This window comes from Egretta garzetta, unplaced genomic scaffold (assembly GCF_000687185.1).
Source record: "Egretta garzetta isolate BGI_Z169 unplaced genomic scaffold, ASM68718v1 scaffold641, whole genome shotgun sequence".
NCBI lineage: Eukaryota > Metazoa > Chordata > Aves > Pelecaniformes > Ardeidae > Egretta > Egretta garzetta.
The window spans coordinates 73,346-98,557 of NW_009258758.1; the positions used below are offsets into that span (position 1 = coordinate 73,346).

Sequence of the window (25,212 nt, forward strand, 5' to 3'; positions counted from 1 at the left end):
GAGTGTTTCAGAATTCCTTTTCTTTCCCTGCTGATTCTTCATAAGCTTTGTAAAGGGTTAGTGCTCTCTTTCTTGGCAGCAGCCACTGTTTGATGCCGGGAAATGGAGAGGCTCAGCAATCCACATCATGGGTAAAGAACAACCTACGACCCTAGTAAAGAATTCCACATTGTTCTGTGGATCACGCATGACTTTCCTGTCAGAAGTCTTCAAAGGAAAGCTAGTTTGCTGAAGGGAAAAAAAAATGCCTTCAGATAATCTCCTGGCCCCTTCACTGCTATAGTTGTTGGAGAAATTTTGGAGTTTAGTATCAATTTTAACTCTACAATCTGTGGAGTATCCGGGCCTTTTATATTACTCAGCTATATAATAAGTACTGCAATGAATCTGGTAGTAAGTAAATAGTAGGAATTTCCTTTGTAAAGAAAAAGCAGAGCAATACTAAATCTCCTCTTCTTGTTTATAAGTCAGTGAGAACTGGCTTCTTCAGCATTCCATGTTGCTCAAACAATAAACCACCTATTTATATAATGCTGTATATGCCTTAATATAAGCAATGACCAAGACAGGAGAACACCGATTGCAAGCTGCCACTAACCACTGCTGTGTTCTCTTTCCAAGTTACTCTAAAAACATGTTTCAGCTTTATCATCTGGTAATTACATTTCCTAATAAACACAGACCATCCTTCCTTCAGGTCTATTAAAGGGATGAATAATAACTCCTGGCAATGCATTTACATGAAGGACAGCTGGAGCCGGTTGCCAGGGGAGCTGAGAATTGTCCAGACACACTCGGTGTTGTGCGGATATGACTCGGGATAGCCAGGGCTGTTGAAAGCTCCTCTGTCCATGTGGAAAGTACCCCCGCAGGCTGCAACGAGAAGGAGATGGCAGAGGCTTGAGAAGGATGACATAAAAACCACTACCTTGACAGAGCCAGAGCATGTGCTAATCAAGAAAGCATTTCTCCTTGTCTCCTTGTTCTTTAGCTTGTTGATATACTTGCTGAGACCTTGGCCAAAAAGAGGAAGGGCAATAGGGAATTTTAAAAGAGGGAATGTCAGAAAGACAAAGAGATACAGAATCTGTTCTTTTTCTTAGAAGTCAGAGGCATAAGGTAGCAATACCTGTCACATGGACTTACATGATGATGATGCAGCATAGGTAGCATGGAAGCCCCTGGCAGTAACATTGTTGTTGGAGATGAAGTTCACCACCAAGGCATTACCAAAAGAAGTGATAGGATGTGGCATGGTAGCACCACAGTAACGACCTGAAAGAGAACAAGCCAGAGAGAAAAAAAAGGAGTGTTCAGCATGTAATTACTATTGCTAATTTAACATTCGGGGTTAATGCCTGGCAGCAACCAGGAGTAACATTTGTTGCTTACAATTGCAGTTGTCAATTCAATCTATATAAAAATGTAGCTTCATTAGCACAAATTCATTATAGATTCATTAGCACAGAACTCTGGTGGCAATTTTTTCTTAACAGAGGACGGACCTCCTGCACTCTAGACACCCTAGTCACTGGCTGTTCTGTCATTGAGCTCCTTTGTGTTCATTCTATCCAGAAATTACAGCCTAATTGAAAAAGAATCCCATCAAATATATCTGACATTAGTTTCCATTTCATTCAGTTGGTTTCTGATGAAAAAAACAAGTGACAAATAACAGAGCAGTTCTTCTGTAATGGATTGTACCATGGGGATTAGGAATATGAATCATAATCTAGCAGAAAGGCATCTGACAGCAAAAAGAAAGATAGCAGCTAGTATCCTGGTCCCCTTGCCAAGTGAAAGCCAAGGGTAGGAGTCCAAAAAATGAATTCTGCTCTTCATTACAAACCATTTAAATTGAGTGCAGCCCCACTCCTGACAAAGGAGCATATACAAAAGTATAGTAAGGGAGAGCATAGTCAGGCACAGATACTCCAAATTTCCCAGAAAGGAATTTGAGGCAACCCTTGGGATGTGAGGGGAGCCAGGACCCTGTGGCTAGGGGTCTTGCATGGCTTCCCAGCAGCATAAGCACTGAATTTTGTGGCTCCAGGCTGCTCCCACCACCTGAAGGTGATGGCTCTGAACAGAGAAAGCTGTAGAAAATTCAGGAACAAGCAGAAAATCAAGCTTTCCAGGGCTTCAGGAAAATCCATTTTCTGCTCCCAGAAATCTGCAGCTTTCTTAACCAACGTTTAGTGTGGTCTGTGCTTATGAGGGTGGGTTACATTATGTTTTTGTACAGTTAACTGAGAATTCAGTTTAAACTGAATTGCTTTGTTCCCAATATTGTTCAGCTAAGGAGGAAGGAAAAGGCAGCTGGAGTCAACTCTGAACTGCAGGTTAGTAGGAATACAGTCAGAGCCTGGAGGACTGTGCCATTCACTCTGAAGACATCCTCCATTCCCAGTCTCCTCTTGCCAGAGTGGCCAAGGAGCTTCTTTTATCAGAGAAAATCCATAAATCAGGAGGACACTCACAGAAAACCTTCTCCTGCTTACTTTGGGTGTAGTTCTAGATATGAAATAAACAAGAGAAAGGTACAATACCTCGAAGAGGAGCCTCGTAGTTATTCCCATCCAAAATCTCCACAAAATCCGTTGTACAATTTTGTCTATTTTTTTCAATATCAAAGTCAGTGAATGAGAGTGTAACGTGGTTGACTGGCAACAGCAAAGAGTAAAAACTTGAAGTCTGGCATTTCACCAAGAAATAATTACATGTAAACAAATGTACAATCTTTTCTTTTCTCCCCTGAAGTCAATCAGTCCCCATAAAGCATAACATCTGAAGTAGTTTATTCCCTGAACATGTGGAGTGAATTTGATGGAAGTGCATTAATCCTTACTGCAAAGATCCTGGTAAATGTCTTCATATTTTAGTACTTCCTAGTACAATCAACATTAGAAGCATTTAACACATACACATGAATCTAAATTTCCTAGTATCTGAACAGCTTCATTATATGCTGCAAATGTCAGCAAATGCAACATGGAAAATCTACACACATTCAGAAACAAAACTTATCTCTACACATCCGTGACCTGCTGTCCCTTTGCGATCTATACCATAGATCCGGACAAAATGTGAATTGACACTGCCCTGCTCCAGCTTAGAAAGAGCTGGTTCTTTCATCGTTTTGTAACGTTCCACATACATCAATTAGACTGGTTAAAGGATCATTAACTACCCTCAGCTATATTTGTACGGATTGGATTTTCCACACCCTTGGACTGCAGGCTACGTCCCAAAAAAGGTTTTCTGACTCAGGGTATTTTTGACTCTCGTATTGCTCTTGCTTGTCTGATATGAACAAAGGTGAAGTCACAGCTGGAAGAAGAGAGGCTGTCCTCAACACCAGTCTGTGACAGTAGTTACTCTTGGCCTTAGAGCTCCTATGCAGTTCAAGCGGGTCTTATGATTTAGATGATAACTAAGTTTTCTCCCACATTGACCAAGGCTGAATTTGACACAAATATTTTGCTTCTCACTGGGCTACAATTAATTAGCTAGAATAAGCTGAAATGACAGACAGGACCCAGGCGCTGCATTCAGCAGGGTGCCACTGACTGGTATTCAGTGGTGCAGTCTGCCTGTTCGGCGCTCTCTTGTGTCCTGTCCAGTCAATCAATTACCACTATCAATGCAGGTCCTCAGGATACAAAGCAAAAAGGAAAAACACAGTGGGTGGCAAGAGCAGGAGACTTGTTGGCCTTCTCGGTAAAAGCAAAGCAGGAACTCTGCTGCGGTTTGCCATTGACTAAATCTCTTGTATATGGCTGTGCCCTGCAATGCTGTGTGCCTGGCATAACGAAGCCACGTGTACCTGCAGCGTGTGGTATGTGGTGGCCCTGGCAGTATGTGGAGGAAGTCGCTACATACACAGGCTACTTCTTATACAGCTTTTTTCTGGCCTCTCATACTGATGTAATTCAGGAGACAACAGTTTTGTATGAATTTTCAACCTTGATCCAGGCAAAGATTGTCTTTAAAAACAAATGCTGTGTAGGTGAGGAACAGCTTTGATGATGTCCTTTTCATGTATTTGTATAAGAACCTATGCTAAAAAGAAGTATTGCTTCTCTACTGATTTTTGTTTTGGTGTTTTCTTTGGCAAATTGATTTTCATTTTATAACTTAGCAAAATAAACTTATAAATGTGGTTGGAACATTCTATGATTTTAACAACAATGGCTAAATATCAGGTGAAGAACTGAAGTTGAGTAGCTGCTATTAAAAATAAACATTTATTTTAAATTATTCTACCAGGATACTATTACCCAATTGTAAATATTTTTTACAAATCTTATACAAGGTAAAGGTAAGACTGGGTATTAAATGTAGTACTGGTATCTGATGGAAAATATTTGGTGTTTTATGATCAATCATAAATCTGTGTAAAATTAGACAGGAACATCTGAGAGTGTATCTATGCACCTAAGAGGACTTAATTTACATTTTTTAAATTCGTATTTGAAAGTGAAATTCCTCTGTACCTTTTCTCATTATTTAATTATTTTTTTTTTTTTTTTATGCTAACAGCATAGATTTGATCTAATAACTCTAGCTTGAAAAATCCAGACCAAAGTAAGGTCAGCTAAATACAAGTGCTTTAATATATATAAGCCCTTAGATTTTCTCCAGGACAACTCCAACTTCACATAGATTCAACACCTCATTTATAATTGCAGCACTTGGGTTGCAGTAAATCAGCTAAGATGACAATGTTATAAACGGTTTTCCTCACTCTGCACTAAATCTTTTACAGCGAAATCTGACTTAGGACAGATTAGGACAGCCACACTCTCCAACTACCAGGATGCAGAACTTCCTAGAGAAGTAAGGGAGGAATTTTGTATTGTTATTACAGAAAAGAAGATAAGGATGTTAGTCACCCCAGCTAACTATAAAAGATGTTTTTACTTACATGGTTCCTGAGCCTGAATAATCCAGCTGCAGTTCTGATTGTTTGGGTATTTGGCAGGATACAGAGGAGAGGAAATTGCTGCCCCGACTGAATCTGATTCTATGAAACTTCCGCATGCTTTAGAATGGAACACATACACACACACATATATATTTATATACACAAAACACACATCTTCGATTCTATAGTGAAGATGAATGCATAAAATGTAATATGCTACATCAATGTGAAATGAAGATAAAATTCACAGCAGTAATTTATCAGAAAAAAGAGACCTAAGAACTAGCTCCAAGCACCAGGCATATTTTCCTGACCTGGATCCACTGGCCATGCTGCACCAGGCTGACCATTTGAGGGAAGCCAGAGTGACTGGGGAACAGATCTCATCTTTATCAGCTCCTTATAGCCCAGAAGAGCAATCTTGGGACCAAAATAACTTGGTTTCAGAGTAGGGCAGTCATGCACCCATTTCTCTGATCATTTGCCTGTGTTGGCAACTAGGAAGGAAAAAATCAGAAGAAACTCTCCAGAACCTTCCAATGCCCAAGGATGGCATCACATTGCATTGGCATTATCCTCTTGTGAGCTGCATCAACAAAACTGCAATTGGGTGAAATGTTGCACATGTGCAAGGGCTTGGCTGACAGCAAAACTTTGGCTAACAGTCCTGAGTGCTGCCATGCCTCATTTCTAAGCATACTGACTCATCATAAAACCTCCAGATCCAAGTTTAACGCACAGCTGCTGTAGACAGCAGGGTGGGGAGTTAGGTACCAAAGACTGAGTTTCATTTATCGTGCTGTGCTGCCTAAAACACCCAAAAGGAGACGGGACTTATGGGGTTTTCTCAGGAAGAGGAAAGCTGGGTTGCCTACATCCTAGGTATGGAGCACTTGCTCACCAGGCATATTTTGTGCAAGGCCTGATCTAGTAAATGTGCTCTGAGAATGTTTAACAGATTAGGCCCTCATAGCTGTTAGTCTGAAATGCCTAATTGGGTATCTAACTAGCACTTCAATAACTGGGGTTCCAGAGATTCTTGCTGAAGCAAATTCCTCCTTTTCTTTATAATTTCCACAATATTTTCAAAGAAAATAAATTTCTGGGAATAGTCCTAATTTATAATGAAAAGGATCCTAAGAAAAAAATGAGAGAAAGGGATTTTCTCTGCAAAAACTAAATGGCTATATCTTGGGGAAAAAATGTTTCCAAAGTTAGTATGAAAAAACAAAAGAAAATCACCAATCATCAAATAGTATGTAATTTCATGTAAATTTCTGCCCAGTTGGTGTCATTTTTCATTAAAAAGGAAACCATTTAAAATACCAATTAGTCCTCCACAAATTGGATAGTTGATGTTTGGCAGGGTTTGCAGGCCTGAATCCATGGACTTCATCAACACCACCACACAGAATTCTTTCATAGCTTTTCAGATTCATGCACATGAATAGACATATAAAATGTTATTTTGTCACTAGGTCTGTGGCAACTGCCAGTTGCACATTTTTCTCAGGACAGTTATGGGTAGCTAACTCTCTAGGGATGAGGAATAAGAAGCAGCTGATGTGTGCTAGTTGCCTTGCTATAAAAAGCAGATTTTTTTCCCCCAATCTAAGAATCTAAGATGATCCTTAGATTTTAAATTCTTTAATCTATAATTTGGAAAAATTCAGTCCTGTTAAAGATACACACTGGTATGCTGCATATATAGAAACAACATTTCCTGTTATCAGCTGTGCTAAAAGATTGCATCTGATACAAAAAACCTAGTGATTAGGTAAATATGCATTAATGTAAATGATGAAATTACCTTCAGTAAAGCGAGCACTGAAGCCCCTGTGCTGGACGGTTGTATCAGAGCGCAGTCGGATGTACATCAGATTCTTGGAGGATGTGATAGGAGGAGGATGCTCTGTTCCACAGAGCTTCCTAAGAAGTGGTGCTTCATCACTAGGACCATCAAATATCTGTTATGAAAAGATCAAATTAAGTATTTGGTTTAAATAGGAGTACTGAGAAGACTTTTATTTCATTCCCTCTCTTATGTTTCATACATTTTGATTCTAATACAGCCCTGGTACGGGCAGTGCAAACAAACTATACATTGCCTATCTTAATTCTCTGGCCATTTCCAAAAAATGCATGAATTTCAGGCTGAAGCTACTGTAGCCTTTATAAAAAAAATGCATCAAGTAACCGTCTTCCTCTGTGTGTATCTGGCATGGAAGCAACTCTCCTTTAGCAATCCAGGTCTCCCCATACATCTATTGTTTTCTGTTAATGGCTAACATGAGTCCCTGTGTAGCTTTTATTCAGTTAAACCCTACATCTTGCCTCAGTAAAACTTCTACATTGGCCCTAACATGCAACTAGTGCACCAGTGAGACCTGTGACTGTGTATATAAAAGAGAAGACCCTAGGATTATGGCTTTTAGATACATGCCATACATACATGCCATTTAGAGTCCATAGATCCATGCTATATAATAACTTTAGGGTGCTGAATTACACACATATAGATGAAGTGTTATTTAAACAGAAGGTAAAGAAAAGTAAAAAAAAAAAAAAGGAGGAAGAAAGTAAAGATGGGGTTACAAAACTTCACCTTTCATTTTACCACAAATGCCTTCCCTCTCTTTTTTCCCCTTAGAGCTGATAATCTTGTTTCCTTCCTCTCTGTTTCACAATCAGGAAGAGAAGGATAGCAAAGTTAAAACCCATGAGTTTCTAGCTTAAGCAACATCAAAATTATAACAAGAGAAACCACAGAGAGGGAAAAATGCCCACAGTCTCAGAGTCTCCCACTAATCTTTCCTAGCACTCCAGCAGATGTGATTTGTTCCTGCTGTATTTGGAGCCATGGGCCTGTCTCAGAGCCCTCATGCCTGTTTTCAGAGGTGATGTGCACTGGAGCCATCAGCACAGTTGCATGACCCGCAGAAGAAGAGCCTTTGGGCTGCTGGGCAGCAACAAGAGTTGAATTCCGTTCCTGTTTCAGCATGAGCGTCCTGCATTACCATAGGCACATCATTTAATGTAACCTGTGACTCAGCTTTGTATAGCAAAATGGATAAAAATATGCATAAAAATATGGATAGGAGGATTGGAAGATATTCAGGTGCCTGGATGTTAAAAGCTATGTAAAAGCCTGCTTTGAGCAAAATAATGGGTTTTAAGAAATGTACTTCTTATTGAGATTGTCTTCTTTTACTTCCAAATGCCTGTGCAATGGACCACTGATGAATTAAAATATCTAACTAGACTGTATAACACAATGCAATGTTTCTACCCCCAGTATTCAAAGGCCTTTGAGAAAGTTAGTTAAAACATATATAAAAATAGTAGCTGAAAGGTGACCTGTCTCAAATAAATCTCAGAGCTGAGAAACAAAGGACAAAACTGCTTAATTCACTGACATACCCTACTGTATTCATGATGCATTCATTAATTGATGTATTAATGAATTAAACATTTGCCTGTAACACTAGCTAGATGTCTGGGACCTTGTGGCAGAGTATTAAGTGTACTGCAATGCCTGTAAAAATGAGTACCTGGTAAAGAGACCCAAAATATCCACCCATTCAACCTTTTCTTCTCTCTTGGCATCCTGCCACAATCAACCCTTTAATACAGAGTGTGCAGTGTTCATTCCTCCTCTGCACGTATATTCTATATATAAATCAGACTGCCTGCGAGTTAAAAACCACACACCATGGAGTGAGAAAAAAAGAGTAATGACTAACAAAATAACCCTTAGGAATTAAGGTACTGTCTTTCCCTGGATACTAGTAAGCGGATTTTGTCGGAATGCTAGAACTGAGAATAAGCACTGCATTGACAGAGCATAGAGAGAGGGCCTGACTAGAGTTCACGTAAACTGCTGGGTTTGGTAGATCTGTGCCACTCTGCACAGCTGAAGATATGACCATTGACACATGGACTGTGGTGAGACTCTAGTAGTTGAGCTTTCTCACTCAGGAAGATATTAAGGACGAGTAACATAAGAGACTAACTAGGCATTTAATTCCAAGAACTTCCTGAAACAAAGAAGTCTTTCTGTGGCAATACTGGGAGAAGAGCATGAAGTCAGGGAAATGTTTTCTAAATCAAGTGTATTTGCTGTTTCTGGGCAGCTTGCTTGAAGAACAGTACTGTCTCCTTTTTCAGAAACCCAGAAATGATTCCTAGCCTTTTCACTTGCTAAAAATCTGATTCAAGAAACAGTTCAACATAAGCATTAGTGAGATATAGCAGCAACTCTTAGGAGTTATGGCAGCTGCAAGTTCACCAGCTGCAAGTTAACACATGGATATTTTATGGCTGCATCATTTTTGCTTACCTGCTATTTATTAGCTTAAACTATTTTATAGTGAGGATTTCAGTCTTGAATTTAGATCAGAAACCACGGTATTCACACTAGTTCAAGAAAGAGTTGTGTCTCTCTGCAGCTTCTTAAAGTTATTTTGAAAACATCTGAGAAATGCATTTCTGTGGCTGCATGAGTAGAGGAAAATGATGCATCTGTTTACCTAAAAGCCAGGTTTTCATTTGCACTGTGCATAGCAGCAATTTGCTCTTCTCTTTTCTTTCCACAATTAACATAACTGAGTGACTCATTGCCTTCTTGTTCAAATGTGTCCTGCATTTTGCAAAAGCACATGACAAAAAGAAGATAATTTTTGTCTTTGAGCCATAAAACCTCCTCATATGTCTAGCTGTCCTCCCTTGGGAGATCCTTTCTGCCAGCACCTGGAATAAATGAAGTCATACGTCCTCTCTAGCTCCCAGAGGCTTTAATTTCCACATTCCTGTGTACTACTTGTTATACTGCAACAGGAAAGAAAAATAACATTACTTAACCAAAGCCACGGATAACAACAAACTATTTCTCCCTCCTCTTTTCAGTGCCTTGTGCTACAAGCACTGCCTTCCAAGCCACATCCTTCTTGAGTCTCCAAATACTTGAAACTCTTGCTGACCCACACTCCTGGTGTATCATCAGATACAATACCAGTTAAACACCTGGGCAAAACCACAGGAATTAGTGCATTCACTATTTCTTTCCCTCCACTTGCCTTCAAAGAACCAAAATTTTTGTTGTAAGACACACTCTCCAGATAGAAATGGGCTGGTACACAAAGAGAAATTAAAAATATATTGCTTATGTATGGTGACAGTGACAACAGAAAGTCTTCTCAAAGATCTTATGCTTTCTACAGAATATAACCGAGTTATATTTGAGATGAGAGAAAGCTAAGGCTATACGTCCTCATTTAGCAGATGAAAGGATGTTCATCTGTTCTGAGAACAGATAAGGTACAGAACTGAGGAATCGACTAAATTTAGGCAGCTAAGTGGATGAAGAATGTCCTTTTTGGTGGTTGGACTGCTCTCTGCGCACTCTCTCCATTGACTCTAGGGGGAGCTCAGAGCAATTACACCGTGGGTCACGGTTACCGGCTTAGAATTCTTTTGGCTGAGCCTAGATCTGTGCTCAGACTCACATGTGAAATCATTGAGCAGAACTGGAAAACGCACTGAGCTTTTTGGAGTTGCAGCATAGCCAAGCAGCAGCAGACATCAGTATTTTTCCTCCCTCAGTTTTGCTCACATAACAAATGTGCAATGGAAAACATTACAGGAGGCAATTACATTCTCATGTGTTCCCCATAGAAAGGAATTTACGGTAGAAATATTTAAAACAAAAAATTCGACTCAGAACGCGGGGAAAAATGACTGGGTCTAGAAGGGGAAGGATGAAGTAAAAGGCCATTGGTACACTCAGGGGTGGAGGGGTGCCCCAAGAGAACTCACAGAGCAAATAAAACCATAAATATAAGTAAAAATTCAAGAAACAGAAAAGGGTGGAACCCTGTGTTGCTCATACACAGTTGTTGTTCCTATATTAGAGAGAGAAAAACAACCCACCAGCTTCCTTAGCTACCCTTATTTTCCATTTATGCAGCTTTTGGAATGGAATTCCTAAACCATTTACAGTCATACATCTACTTATATATTTCCAGGCACACTCTGTCCCCTCACTCTGTTTTCCTATTACTGTGTGAGGCATATAGCGAACCTTGGAATGAGATGAACACAAATCCCCTCCAGGTGTTGGTAACAAGTGATTTTCTGCTTATTGGCATACCAGGTAGAGAACGAAACCCCACCCACTCCTTTCTTGCCCTGCTGGTCCCCCTGCATTAGCACTGAAGAGCTTTTCTCTACCTCATACACAAGAGTCTCAGAGCCCTTCATTATCTCTTGGCTTCAAATCAGCATTCTCCCTCATCCATTTTCAAACCACCCTCCTCTTGGTGGGCAGTGACTGATGCTTGGATTAAATGTAAATCTTGCTCCCTGCTCACATTGCTGCTTCAGCTGTGTTTGCACAGCTGGGGCTGATGGGGAACTTCCTCATCCACCACCACCTAAAAAACCAAAAAGCAGAAGCCAACAACAGATACTTGTAAGGTAATAGAGGAAAAGGGGTGTCATTGCATGACAACAGTCTGCAAACTCTGCTCATGCAAAGAGCTCTGCTACAGCCATCTCCTCTGCCAGCTGAAGGACTGATGCCTTTCAGTGATAAAAACCCAGTGCCTGTATCCAGCCTATAAAGGTAATGGGAGTTGTGCCTGTAACTGCAAGGAGCTTATGGAGCTGAGTACTCTACAAAGCATTTAGATAGGTACATACATCATTGGCCTCAGGTTTAAAAAAAAACTTGTGTATCAGGTCTTTTCAGAATTTAGCTCTTAATTTGTGATTTTTATTTAGTTTTTTTTTTTTTTTTCATTTTTTCCAGTACTGTTGTTTCAGATGACCCATGTTTCTGTCAGGAAATCTGATTTTCTACTCCTGTGTGATATCACAGAAGACTTGGAAATTTTTCCAACAGATTTTCCCTCGCTATGATCCCCCTGATGTAGTTAAAAAATTTAAAGAAAAAGACATAACTGTGTTTCCCTATGCTTCAAAACCAGAAAAAATGAACATTCATTGTACAATGATGCTTTGTGGCCAAATGAAATCTTCAGTTCTGCTCAGCAAAATGGGGACACATTTCCTTTTTTCTGGTTCAGTACAAAAAAGCTTGACAAGGCAATGCTGTTAAAACTGATGCTGTTTTCAAAAGAGTCTCAATTCCTGGCAAATTGAGTTCTCTGTGAATGACAGTTTATCAAGGAGAGGAAAGCTGGAGTTTGGGCTAAAGCCACTGTGCTTTATCCTGCTGGTACTGATCACACATGCCTTTGTACTGAGCAAAGTGCTATCTGACATCAAAGGTCAGGATTTCATGTCCCTGCTCCCAAAAGGCCAAGTGGAGACGGTGGGAGTTCTTCGTTGTCGTGCACTGATTGAGCAGCAACTTGAATTTCTGTGACATCAACAAAGGCTCACAAACCAATAGCAAAGTGAAGCTTTTAAGAGAGCAGCAGCTCTAATGAAGCGATTAAACAGACAGCTGAGGAGCACCTGAATACACAGCGCATACATAAAGAAAACCAGCCAGCTACAATTCTCTCTGCGTGTACACCTCCCTCTCTCCTGAGTTTGTAACACAGTGTGGGCAATCTATTCTATATGCGGGCAGTCCATCCTATGGCTTGGAGCAAGCTGTGGTAAACTGCACTATAAATGGGAAAGGGTGTCATAATAACAGCCATCTATGTATGAGGTTATTCCTCCAGTACTAACTACAGCTCACACCACCAAAATGAGAAATGTGGTCCCGGGATGCAGCATGCACTGCTTTCAAGCAAAGATTCTTCCAGATATAAGTGGGAATCTGGAAGAATGCAGAAATACATTTGTGAAGCCTGCTTCATTAGTGAAGCAAAGGGAACTAGATTATAAATGTTTTGCCGTAAATTTAAGAATTAGCTCATTCAGTGACTAAATATGACTATGCAACTACCAGTCTGAAACCGTCTGCAGCCTAGATTGCACAGTAAGCTTCCTCTTTTGCAAGCATTTCACCAGACTCACTAAGGAAACTTCCGAAACGTCTATTGTTACTTACTGCAACGTTGTCATAGTTACACAAACGGTGATTTTCAATGTCAAAATCCGTGAAGTTCAATAGGACTCTGTGGCTGTAGTCGACTTGGATAACCCAAGAACAATCTGTGTTGTTATTATAAGGCTGAGGGTAGTTTGGAGAATGAATTTCCCCACTGGTAGCTTGGAAAACACCACCACAGCCTGAAAAAGACATAATCAGTTTTAATCACAAGCTCTGTTATGCTTAGCAGGATTCCACCTCTGTTTTTTAACTAAGGGAAGAACACCTCCATCTTTACACTTTCTACATTAAACTTTTGTAAGATGAGTGTTCCAACTGTTGAAGTGTCCTGTCTGCAACAAAAATCAATGGAAACGACTGTCAGGAAAGTATAATGTTGTCATTATAGGTGAATATGCAACAACAATGCTTATGAGTACTGTTACTTTCTAGCCCCAGGCTGGGAGTAGATCTCATAAAGGCTGAAGCATTAGCTCTGTCCTAGATATTGTAAAAGCAATCAAAAATACCGTTCATATGAATGCCACAGACCTACCACACCGAGAAAGCAATGACTAGGCCTAGCTGAGCATAGGGTGAGAAAATAATTTCTGAAAATATCAAGGCCGCTAGGAGCTCCACTTTCCTCATGAGCAGTAAAACAATTGCAAGCCTCAAGTTTCTAATGCTCTGCCCATGCAGCTGAGGGCTTCCTGAGGACTCCACTTCACCCTCAGGTATTTCTGACCAGAACAGCTCCAGTGCTTGTGAATATCTAAATAGCCTGGAATGATGGGTCCTGTGTGGGAAGTGCCAGGACTTCAACAGGGCTAACACAAGCACATGGACTTTTATATGTTGTAAAGGGATGCAGGAGGGTGAGAGAAAGACATTGGGAATGCTGTAGATGGAGGCAACCTGCTGGAAAGACTGTACTGTTACTGCATTCTGGTGAGCAGGTATTTTAGAGGCTAGAGGGGGGTTGGAGTACAGCAGGCAAGATGCTGTAAAGGGATGAGAAAGCTTCAGGGCACCTAAGTAGGAAAAATAAGCCACCAGATCTCGGAAGGGGATTAATTCAAAGGAGTATTATAGACTACTTCTATTAAAAAAAAAAAATCTTGTTCTTTTCTCATAAAACTTGTGAGAATGGAGAAGTATAAACCTTGACAAACTAATGAATCAGTGTGCTTACTCAAGAAAAACTGCAAAAATTAAAATCTGCCTCTCCTCGCTTTTCATTGCAATTGTTTTCTGATCATTGGCCTTTTCATAAGAATTCCCATGTAGAGTCATGTGGTTGGCTCATTTAAGCATGCCTCTTCTTTTACTGATTACCAGTAAGGCTTTGAACAAATAATCACACAGGGGATGGATGAACCTTATAGAGTTCAAGTATTTACTAATCACTACAAATATTTTTGGAGTCCACCGAATTCTCCAAGTTAAGCCACATTCTCAGATATTTTTCACTTTACAGCTTAAAACCAAAAGCATCAGACAGCTCATAAAGGATTCTGTGTGGGTGAGTGGGTGGGGAGAACTGCTAGCATGCAGAAGTTCTTTTCTGATTACAGGGATATCTTGATACATTATGTAGAGAACAAACCCCCAAAAGGTAGACCGTTACAAAATACATAAAGAGGCCTAGATTTCAGCTAGTTAGGCAATTTTTAACTCTTAGCATTTTTCAGCATCTCTTAGTGTTACCAAATCCAATGACACCCAAATTCTCCTTCTGTTTTCAGTCCCATGTTGTTTGACTACTTTAAATGCTTGCATGGCTGATCTGCAATTCTCAGACTTCCTGAATTTCTCCTGGTATTAATCAGCATACTCACCACCTGAATTTTCTTGCCAGGAGGCATTAAAACCCTTCCCTGTCACTGCTGCATCTGTCTTGAAACGGACAATGGCTGAATTGCCAGTAGTAGCGACTTGAAGTGGGTTCTGTGCTGATCTTGAAACACACAGCTGGGCTAGTCTAGGAGAGAGGAAATCAGGGCCACCATAGACCTAGAAACAGAAGAAACACTGTCAAAGTTTTTCAAAGAGACTGTCTGCCACACAGAATACATGAGAACTCTAAGTATTGAAAGTGATTCCACATTTTGAAATGTAAAATAGCTGAGAAAGTTATTTTCTCTGCAGGTTTACTTGGTATCTGAACCACCTGGTGCAAGCATGAAATTCTAGATGATTTCAAAACAGCCTTCCATTAAATAAGAATTTTCTGCTCTAGGGACTTTACTGCATTCTTCTTCCCCCATTCCTCCAGAGTTAGCACCTTGTTTCTGTGGGGATATAAAACCAGATTTTTTTGTGTGCTTGTGCAAACAAACTGTATCTCTTTGCAGGAAGTTGTGGTGATATTTTGCACCTTTTATATTTAAAGGCTGATTATTAAATTGGGGCTAGATTTCATCACTCTTTCTGATAAAACAAAAAACATTGCAATTTTATTGACTTCAATGGCAGAATCAACATCCAAACTATGGGATTTTGGTCAAGTAAACTATTTTTTAATAACGCTCTTTGGAAACAAGGATATATATCATACATGTTTCCCATGGAAGACAGGTTTTGTCTTTTAAGAGTGTCCTGGTTTTGGCTGGGATAGAGTTAATTTTCTTCCTAGTAGCTGGTACAGTACTGTGTTTTGGATTTAGTACTAGAAGAATGCTGATGACACACTGATGCTTTAGTTGTTGCTGAGCAGGGCTTACACCAGGCAAGGACTTTTCAGCTTCCCCTGCTCTGCCAGGGGCACAAGAAGCTGGGAGAGAGCACAGCCAGGACAGCTGACCCCAACTGGCCACAGGGCTATTCCATACCCAATAAATAAGATGGGGGAAGAAGAAAGAAGGGGAGATGCTTGGAGTGATAGCATTTGTTTTCCCAAGTAACCATTATGTGTGATGTAGCCCTGCTTTCCTGGAGATGGCTGAACACCTGCCTGCCCATGGGTAGTGAATGAATTCCTTGCTTTGCTTTGCTTGCATGCACGACTTTTGCTTTACCTATTAAACTGTCTTTCTGCTTTACCTATTAAACTGTCTAAATCTCAACCAATGAGTTTTCTCACTTTTACTCTTCTGATTCTTTCTCCCATCCCATTGTGGAGGAGTGAGCGAGCAGCTGGGTGGTGCTCAGTTGCCAGCCAGGGTTAAACCACGACAAAGAGTAATTATTTCCTGCTCAGAAGAGTGTGCCTCAGGCAGTTATAAATCAGAAAACCACCACTCTCTTAAACATCATCAGCAGTACTGTGTACTTTATAATGCATTTTTAAACCTGTTCAAGTGAATTAGATGGCAGTGCTGAAGCCTTGTTGATTCTGTTTCTTGTTTACTAAAAGGGATGTGGGATTTTAGTTTGAGCCCATTTATAACTGGTGGAACTGGCTTACCTCCCTTAGTCTTCCCTCTCAAAGCTGAAGAAAACAGACATGCTCAGTGCAATTTTCAAAATCAGACATGTGATTTTGGTGCCTAGTGCCTTCAACGATTGAATTTTCTTGGCTTCTTAGAAACATGGAATCATAGAATAGTTTGGGTTGGAAGGGACCTTGAAAGGTCACTTGGTCCAACCACCCTGCAATAAGGAGGAACATCTTCCACTAGATCAGGTTGCTCAGAGCCCCGTCCAACCAACCTTGAATGTTTCCAGGGATGGGGCATCTACCATCCCCCTGGCCAACCTGTTCCAGTGTGTAACCACCCTCACTGTAAAAAAATTTCTTCCTTCTATCTAGTCTAAATCTAACCTTTTTCAGTTTAAAATCATTGCCCCTTGTCCTATTGCAACAGGCCCTGCTAAAATGTTTGTCCTTTCTTATAATCTTTCTTATAAGCCCCCTTTAAGTACTGAAAAGCCGCAATAAAGGCTCCCTGGAGCCTTCTTTTCTCCAGGGTGAACAAACACAACTCCCTCAGCCTTTCTTCATATGAGAGGTGTTCCATCCCTCTGACCATTTTTGTGGCCCTCCTCTGGACCTGCTCCAACAGTTCCATGTCTTTCCTGTGCTGAGGGCTTCTTGCATGCTAATGAAATGCCACCTGATATTACGGGTCTCCCAGCTTCCATTGGTGTGTCCCTGGTAGGACAGCAGCTGCAAAAGTCAGCTTGACAGCAACCTCAAAAGTGATAAGTGTTGAAGAGATACACCAAATAACAAGTGTGCTATAGTCTTCCAGCAACAGAACTAGCAATAGATAGATTGTCATTGTGTCGGCATATATTGTGTATAAATCCTAAAGCTAAACTAGAGGATGGCAAGTATAACAACAAAACCAGGGAATAGTAAGATAAGGCGATAAATCCCGTCAGGATTTTCCCACCAGTAGCATCTCAAGTCTGCTGCAATATTTTGTTAGTCTGGTAAACATCAACATGATCAAAAAAAAGCAATCCATTAATCTCAGAAAGTGGCAGTATTATAAGAAGGAACCTTCTATATGGCCCTTTTGCCTTTGATCCCTTCTAGATGAGGGGAAACTCAGTATTTTAATAAGCTCTGCCAGACACTTTTTAACTTCAGAAGAAGTTTGGGTTCTGTCCAAGCTAAATATCTGAGCAAGTCTTACAAATAGCTGAGCTAGTCCCACCATCTCCAGGGCTAAGTGTAGTGCATTGCTACATATTTTGCTCACTAACTGCCTCACGGTGCCTGGCACTGCTCTGCAGTTAGAGGTATAAGGGAAAGAACTTTTTTTTTCTAACTGGAAAAAATATTCAGTGACTCCCAGGTAATGTGAGACCTTAGACGCTGAAGCTTGCATGCTCAGAAGAAACAAAGAATTAATTTTTTTTATAAACATCATAGTCTGCTAGATGTTCAGAAGACTGTATTTTGGTTTAGTGGCTGATTACACAGGCTTAATAGCTTAAACATTTCAATTTTGACTGAGACAGCACTTTTTTGCATTCTGCAGGGAGGCTGCATGACTTGAGTGGATAATGGTTCCTCTGTTCAATCGATCGTCTCAAGGCATTCAAGAGAAGTCAGAATGGATGAAATCACAGCTCAGATTAAGAATCTGTAATGAAGCAGTCATAGTCTGGGGAAGAAGCATGTTTGTCCTCTGGAAGGTCAGTGTCTTCAGCAAAATCTTACTGCTTGGCTGCTTGTGAGGCCCAATGACAGCTGCGTTTGTCAGAAGTCTGTTCAAAATGTGAATTTTAAAATGTGTTTGTGGTATACTCCCTGAGTCAGAGCCACAGCATGAGATCTAGCAGGAACACATGCTCTTAATCATCTAAACCAGCCCAGAGAAGCTATGTGGCAGAGGAAACAGCAGGAGTTTCTAATATGCATCTAATAAGCATCATAGACCAGCCTCTCACACCATCCCTGGTGCTCCCTGGGGCCATCTGCACACCACAGGCAAGGGGACCAATCTCAGCTCTGACATAAACCCTGCTGATTTCTGTAGTATTACCTCATAAATGAACTTGGCCCAAGCTGAACACTTATAGTTGGCCTGCTGGAATAGAATTAAGGATGGGGAAGAAATATTGATGGAAATTTGAAGTTTGTGGGTCTCCTTTACATTGTTAACTGTTTGGCAATGGCCTTCTGCACAGTTTCAAAATAAAAAGCACACTCAAAGGCATGATCTTTATAGTTAGGAGTGTATTTTCTTTTCTCCTTTATGCCAGTTCAATTAATCAGATGGTTTCACAAGGGCTGGAACAAAAACAAGTTAGAGTGTTTCCATGACAAAAAACAATAAAATGTTACTTTTGGTTACACAGAAAACCAATAGTTACCACATGAAAAAAGAAGAGGGAAAAGAGAATGGATGGAAAGAATGAATTCCAGGGTGTGGTTCACAAAGAGTCACAGGATGTCTGAGCTGCAAACAGATAAAAATAAAAATAAAAACATTTATTCTGACCAAAGCACCTGATCCAGAGATAAAATGATGTTGGATGGCATAGCGGGGATGCAGGACACTGCCATAAAGCCCATGGTTTTAATCTGTTCTTATCATTTGCTTCTGCCCCGTTAGCTCCATTTATTGTTAACAGTCAGCATTCCAGAGTTATGAGCAACAGAAAGCTGTTTTTATGTGGTTGGTCACCCTCATGACACAGATTTTTCTGGGAATAAAACTGATCCCTGTTTAGATATAACTGCCAGCAAAGAGAAAGCCCGGCTTTGACACAGAATTAAGAATTATGGTAATACTTGATGTTTCTTTATATTTAAATGAGAACACCAGAGCATCTAATAAAGACTTGGAAGTGCAATATATTGACAGGATTCCTTCCTTTTCAGCTCAGAGCTATATTTTGCTGTGGCAGAGTATATTTATAGTTTACAAAAATCTGGTCCATGTTAAAGGAAAGATGTCATAATTTAACAAAGCAGGCATGGTCATTTTTCTCTATGTATGTATTTTCAATAGGAGCCATTTAAAAAATATTTTTAACTCTTTCATTGAGTCCAAAATGATGGCTTCTATTTCCACGAAACATTTCTAGAGCACATCTTTAAGAATAACTTCAAATTTGCTTCTGGATGTTTGTAAAAGGAATGGAATCTGATAGGGAAGATAGAAAGACAGAGTGCAACAGGGTCATAAAAGAAATACGGAGAAGGAGGATTAAAGGGGAATGTGCCAAACGCTTGAGTATGCAGAAGCCATGTAACTATTATTGCACAGTCTTGGTGAAACATATGGCAGGACTGGGATACTGACACGGAAGGGACAGCTTGTTTAGGAGGAATTGTCAAAAGAAAGGGAAAGGAGAGAGTTGCTGCATTTTACAAGGACAAACATGCTGCAGAAAAATGTGCAAGAGAGAAATATTAAAGAAAATATGGTATAAAAGTGAAGGTAGCAGCAAACGTGCTGTGATGGGAAAGATCTCTTAGAATTTTCCTACAATTCTCTGTCAGGTCAAAGGGGTGAGGGTGTTTCTAAGTAAAAGCTAAATGCATCCAGGGGAGCAAGTACAAGGTAATATATTTTGGAAAAGCAACAGAAAAGAACACAATTTATTGCAACATTCAAAGGCAGCTTCTTATTTCAGAGAGTAGAGAGAGTTAACAGGACAGGGAGGGACAAAGCGACTTTAGTACTGATTTTGACTTCCTATTAAAAGTGGAAAGTTATGGGCTTGAAAGAAAACAGGAAGTGATAGAATTCACTATTCAGAGATAGGAAAAAAGTGAAATCAGGATAATAACTATGAGAAAAAGAAAACTTCAAAACCCAAAGAACTGGTAGACAGGATACTCTTGGGAAGATAATGTGAAAGAAGTCTGGGTTTGGAACCTTACTGATCACTGAAACACACTGTGTCAAAGGCACCCCAGGAACCTCTTTTTTTCTTAACACTTTTTCAAACTTTTGTGTGTGTGGTTTTCAGCCTGGACATATGTAGACAACTACAGGAAAGAAGATTACAAGATAAAGCAGATCCTGAAAATAGTTAACCGCATTCTTTTTTCCCCCCACTAAATCTGAGTCATCATTTGTTCTGTGCAGACTATGTCAATCATGCTGTGAATGTGTAATTTTATAACAAAAGCAAGAAAATTTGTATGTGGCCAGGTACAGAAAGCTCCACCAAATGTCTGCAGTTTGGCAGGGGAAGCTGTTCGCTGCCAAGGCAGAACCTTTGATCCTGCACTAAGACATGAACCAACTTTCCCCAATAAGTTGATTTACATTAGGTTATCTGTCAGCAGATCAGAGACAGGTGTTGGGAACTGGATGAGCCAAGGTCAGAAGACAAGTAACTCAGAGGTATGCCGATTCTGAGGGCAGGAAGGCAGGGAAGTTCAAACAGCAAGGTGGGCATCTGTGCTGATGAACGAGTAAGGCTGGAAAGAAGTAAAGTGTAGCAACTAAGTTTGAAATGGTAAAGAAAACCCAAAACCTAAGGTGAATACCTTGTTCAGGGACACAGAGCAGCAAACTGTAGGATCCTCTTAAAAACTTCTTTAAGCAATCTGGGTCCTGCAACCCACTCATTGGTCTTAGGCCAGCCCCCACTAGTCAAAAAGTTGTCAAGCAAATGGTTGCCAACCATCTGTACTCTTACTGGATCATGATAGCTCCTGGGTGACCACCTGCAGACATAGGCGTTGTCTTTGCACTATTCAAGAAATGGTCAGCCACAGCAGACTTAGATTTTGTGGCTGTTTAATGGATTCCCCTGGGCAACAGAGGCAGAACTGAAGCTTACAGGCAGATCAGCTTCAATCTAGTCATTCTAGGCACTAACAACAATGAAGCTGCAATACAACAGACTTCATCAATACCCACACCAACCAACACAGGTCACCTACTCACAGGCACTGATGTCAGCAGTGTGACATACTTTCCAATGCTACTGATGTAGAATTCATGGAACAACTTTCTTACACCCAGATCCTACAGAAGTCCCAAAGTCAAAAGGATACTCAAAGCACAGTGTCCATTTAGTCAAGACTTCCACTTCACTGCTAAGCTAGGGAAGCCTGCTGCAGAGCCAGAAAGTTGGACTTAAGTTATACATCTCTTCTACTCATACAAATGCTTATCAATCATCTATCTGGCAACTGCATATTTAGGATTTGCTTTGGGGTGTGGGTTAAATCTTCCAGGAATATTGCTGATGAGTGTGCACTAAGGACCATAGGCTGGAGAAATCAAAGCTACAAAGGTGAGAATAGGCAGCAGTGAGTGTGTGTAGGTGCTGGACAGAAAGCTGTCTAGCTGTACGCTGATCGAGCATCATATTACCCAGGAGAAGAGGAAAAGAAACGCCCCAGTAGAGTGGTGCAAGATCTCTTAATCAATTTTTTGGGTTCATTACAGAAATATTCAAATGTCACACATGTATTAACACTGAAATATGCAACAACTGTACCTCCATTAGTGATCTCAAACATTTTTAGTGAGAGTGATCTAGAAAGTCTATAGTTCTAAAGAATTTCTTCCTGAAATTATTTCCTATCCCTTCTTCCTGCACTGGAAGTCTATTCAATCTGTTAGCTGGGACTGGTCACTTGGCTGCTTCCCAACATCAGCACAAAGATGTCATATGTAACAGGACCATCCAGTCTTATGGGTCTCTTAAAGGTCAGTTAACCCTTACAGAGATCCCTTTTCTCCTTCTTCCACCACCCTAAGCTGATGAGGACACTGCCTCTTCTTTTATTCTTTTATCTGAGTACAAAGATTCTTCACAGTTTTCAGCACTGAGGGTTATAAACCTCCGCACTTCCTTGGAAGGTCCTACACAAGGTCTCACCTTAGTTATTCCCCCAGTGATCTGTTATCTTCTTTTATATCAGGAAATCTTATCTCCACGGTAGAGCACCCTACGCTTAGTTCTTTGTAAAAGGTGGACTTCTTAAGACTGAGTTTTTCAAAGCAGTTTTGTCTCTTGTTAGGAAGTGTACAGTGCCTAGCATTGTTATTGATTAAGGTATACAGACACCAAAGGCATAAAAGCAAAAAATAATAAGAGCATTGTGGCTTCTGTGACAACATCTGTAGAATGTAATGGCAACCACAGCAGAAATGGGAAATCACAGTAGTTTGTTCTGTTCCTGCAGTTCTTGGGATTATCTGCTCCAAACAGAAAAGCATGTAATATGTATTTTTGACGAGTAAATCTAATGCTCTTACCTCCAAAACATCGTAGTTGCAGTTTGGGTGATACTCAATGTCGAATTCCTGAATGGTGAGTTGAATGCTGCTACCAGGCACTGTGTGAATGTACCAGATGCATTCCCTATTGCTTGGGTATCTGTTGGGGTAGCCAGGGCTGTGAAATGAACCAGAAGGGCCAGAGAGTTCTCCTCCACAACCTGACAACACAGCAAAGCAGCCCATCAGCGAGTGGCTCTGGAAACACTCACCAACAGCTCTGCGACGAGGATATGCATTAGCACCCATTTCATGCACAAACATGGATACTGGGCTTGAGGGTCTTCTCTATCACAGGGAACTGAAGCCTAGCAGGGAAGAGAAACTCAGGAATGGCAGGCTGGACCTGCTGGCACTGCCTGTGCAGTACGCACTTCACCTCTTCTTTTGCCATGTTTCTCACTGTACCTCAGCATCTGCTTTGATAGCTGAAAAAACTGAGACACAGAGAGAAAAAATAAAGAGACACTTTTTGTATTGGCCTCTAACTTTGATCAGTTCTAGAAAGCTGAATCAGATCCATCCTCAGCTGTTATTGACCTCAACTAATACACAAACTAAGTTATCATGGGGAGGGCTTCCTATTGTTGTAAAAATGCCATTTCCCACTGCTTTAGAAATCATAAAATTAAAGACAATGCAATTTCCCTCAGCCCACTGAGCATGATTACAAGCTGCCAAGTCACAGTGGATAAACTGGCTTTCTGACATTTGGTGGGTTTAATGTTCTTTTTTATTGAATTGTAACTGTGCAATTGTAAGGCATGCCATGATTGAAAAGTTATGTATTTTCTTTTCAGATAAGAAATTATTGTCCTAACCTCACTCCCCAGCCCCTTGGGCAATTAAGTTCTTGCCTATTATGAGGTAGATTAAAAAAAAGAAAAAGATGCAAAACAATGGATCAAATGCAGGCCCTGATTTGACAGCATAAAGCAGCTGGACACCTGAGACTGCAGTTTTATCATTGCTTTATGGAGATGTGGCAACTACTCTATTTGCCTCCTTTTGTTCAGTTCCCAGGAGGACACTCTCCCTGACCCCGTCCCAAGGTGCAGGTGTTAGTGGGGTGGGACGGCACAACAGCCCTTCCCAGTGTCCAGGCAGGTTTAGATCAGCTACATTCATGGTGAAACCTTTAGAGAAGCCACTAGGGTGGCTGTGTATCTGTCACATGCAGAAAACAAGGGAATTGTGTGTTTGATCTGTTCGTATGTGTCTGTTGCTCTGCCTTGCAGCAGCACTTTTTTTCCTCTCTATATTACAAGCCCTCAAGTGCTTAATTTAGGCACTAGCTAATCTTTTGCTTACACAGCTTTTATGGGGTCACTCGAGCTTTGTAAGTAAAGCCCACACTCCATCAATCTCTTTGGTTTCATCTCCAGAGGGAAGGTTCTCACATATCAAAAAAGCCCCAAAATACTTAATAAAACCATCTAACAAACCATGAGGTCTATATTCCCGAAGGCAAATACTGCGGTATGTCAGAAGTGATAAATAGCATCTGTATCGAAACTTTTAGTTATAGGAGACACTTTATAACATAAAACAAATAAATTACCCCTCTGACCTGCTCAAATAATCCACAGAGGTGTGTAAAACTCCCCTAATCTCTACTAAGTCTATGCATAATTTGCAACTTGAACAAGATATCTTCAGCCATTGGTCTGCTTAACACTTTTTTTTTCTCTTCAGGAAGCTATAAATCAAGATCTCCAATCAAATGCAAATACTTTCCTCAACACCTTCTGTGACAAACTTGTGGTTATCAAAGGGTGACTGGTGAGCCCCAGAAGCATTTGCCATCATCTATACCATTGAGTCTTTCAGCTCCTCACTGAAAACTTGAGTTTGGCCTTACCGCAGTTGGCTCTAGGACTGCAAAACACAAATCTATGAGAGGAAAGAGCAGCAGGTCTGAAAGGGAGCAAAGCAATAAGAAGCTATTTTAAGCTAAAAAAGATCCATCTAAATGCAGATGTGAGGAAGACATCTCCAGCCACGCCAGCAATGTAACACAGATCTCTGTCAGTCCATTACCCAATACTCACTGGAAAACCACCTTTTAAGCACAAGAATTCCCACAACTGAACAACAGTTAGCCATAACCCAGGAAGGCCTTTACATAGCTGGGGTTGAGCTCACAGGTGAATTGGCATGGGCTAAGTTCTCCCTTTTTCCCCACTTTGCTGCACACAATGCTCCATATCCCTCGGGTGGTTTGCCTGCAGCCACAAAGCTACATTGTCAAGCTACAGGCTACCAGATGTCTCAATCAAGGAGTAAAAGAAGCTTTTACATGTATTTGAAACGAATCCTGCTTTCAGTCCCTCTGGAGGGAGAAACACAAGAGAAAAAGGTAGTGCACTTAGTTCTGCAAGGTGGGTAAATGTTAAGCCTGTGAAACTTTGATATCTATGAACATTTCAGCAGAGAGACAGAGAGGAAGAAAGCTTCAGTGTAACCCACTACTCCTTTTGTTTTCCCAGTGCCATCAGAAGATGGCCTAATTTTCCTGAAAAGAAACTAGGTGGCTGGGTTTTTAGAACTGGAGAAAAAAAAGTTGTCAGCATAGGGGGAGCTGAATTTGCAGGGTGAGTTACTCTTTCTTTTCCCTTGGCAGC

At 40.6% G+C, this 25,212-nt stretch overlaps 1 protein-coding gene across 1 annotated transcript in view; it reads right to left on the reverse strand.

The window, feature by feature from the left end:
* CUBN (cubilin) overlaps positions 1 to 25,212 on the reverse strand; it is a 152,983-nt gene that overhangs the window by 62,870 nt on the left and 64,901 nt on the right. Inside the window, exons 29-36 of the mRNA XM_009649272.2 lie at positions 22,568 to 22,749; positions 14,777 to 14,951; positions 12,954 to 13,135; positions 6,738 to 6,894; positions 4,928 to 5,044; positions 2,550 to 2,663; positions 1,147 to 1,275; positions 741 to 873 (exon numbers count right to left, since the gene is read on the reverse strand). Of these exons, the coding sequence (XP_009647567.1) occupies positions 741 to 873; positions 1,147 to 1,275; positions 2,550 to 2,663; positions 4,928 to 5,044; positions 6,738 to 6,894; positions 12,954 to 13,135; positions 14,777 to 14,951; positions 22,568 to 22,749 (1,189 nt within the window). The remainder of the gene's footprint in view (positions 1 to 740; positions 874 to 1,146; positions 1,276 to 2,549; positions 2,664 to 4,927; positions 5,045 to 6,737; positions 6,895 to 12,953; positions 13,136 to 14,776; positions 14,952 to 22,567; positions 22,750 to 25,212) is intronic.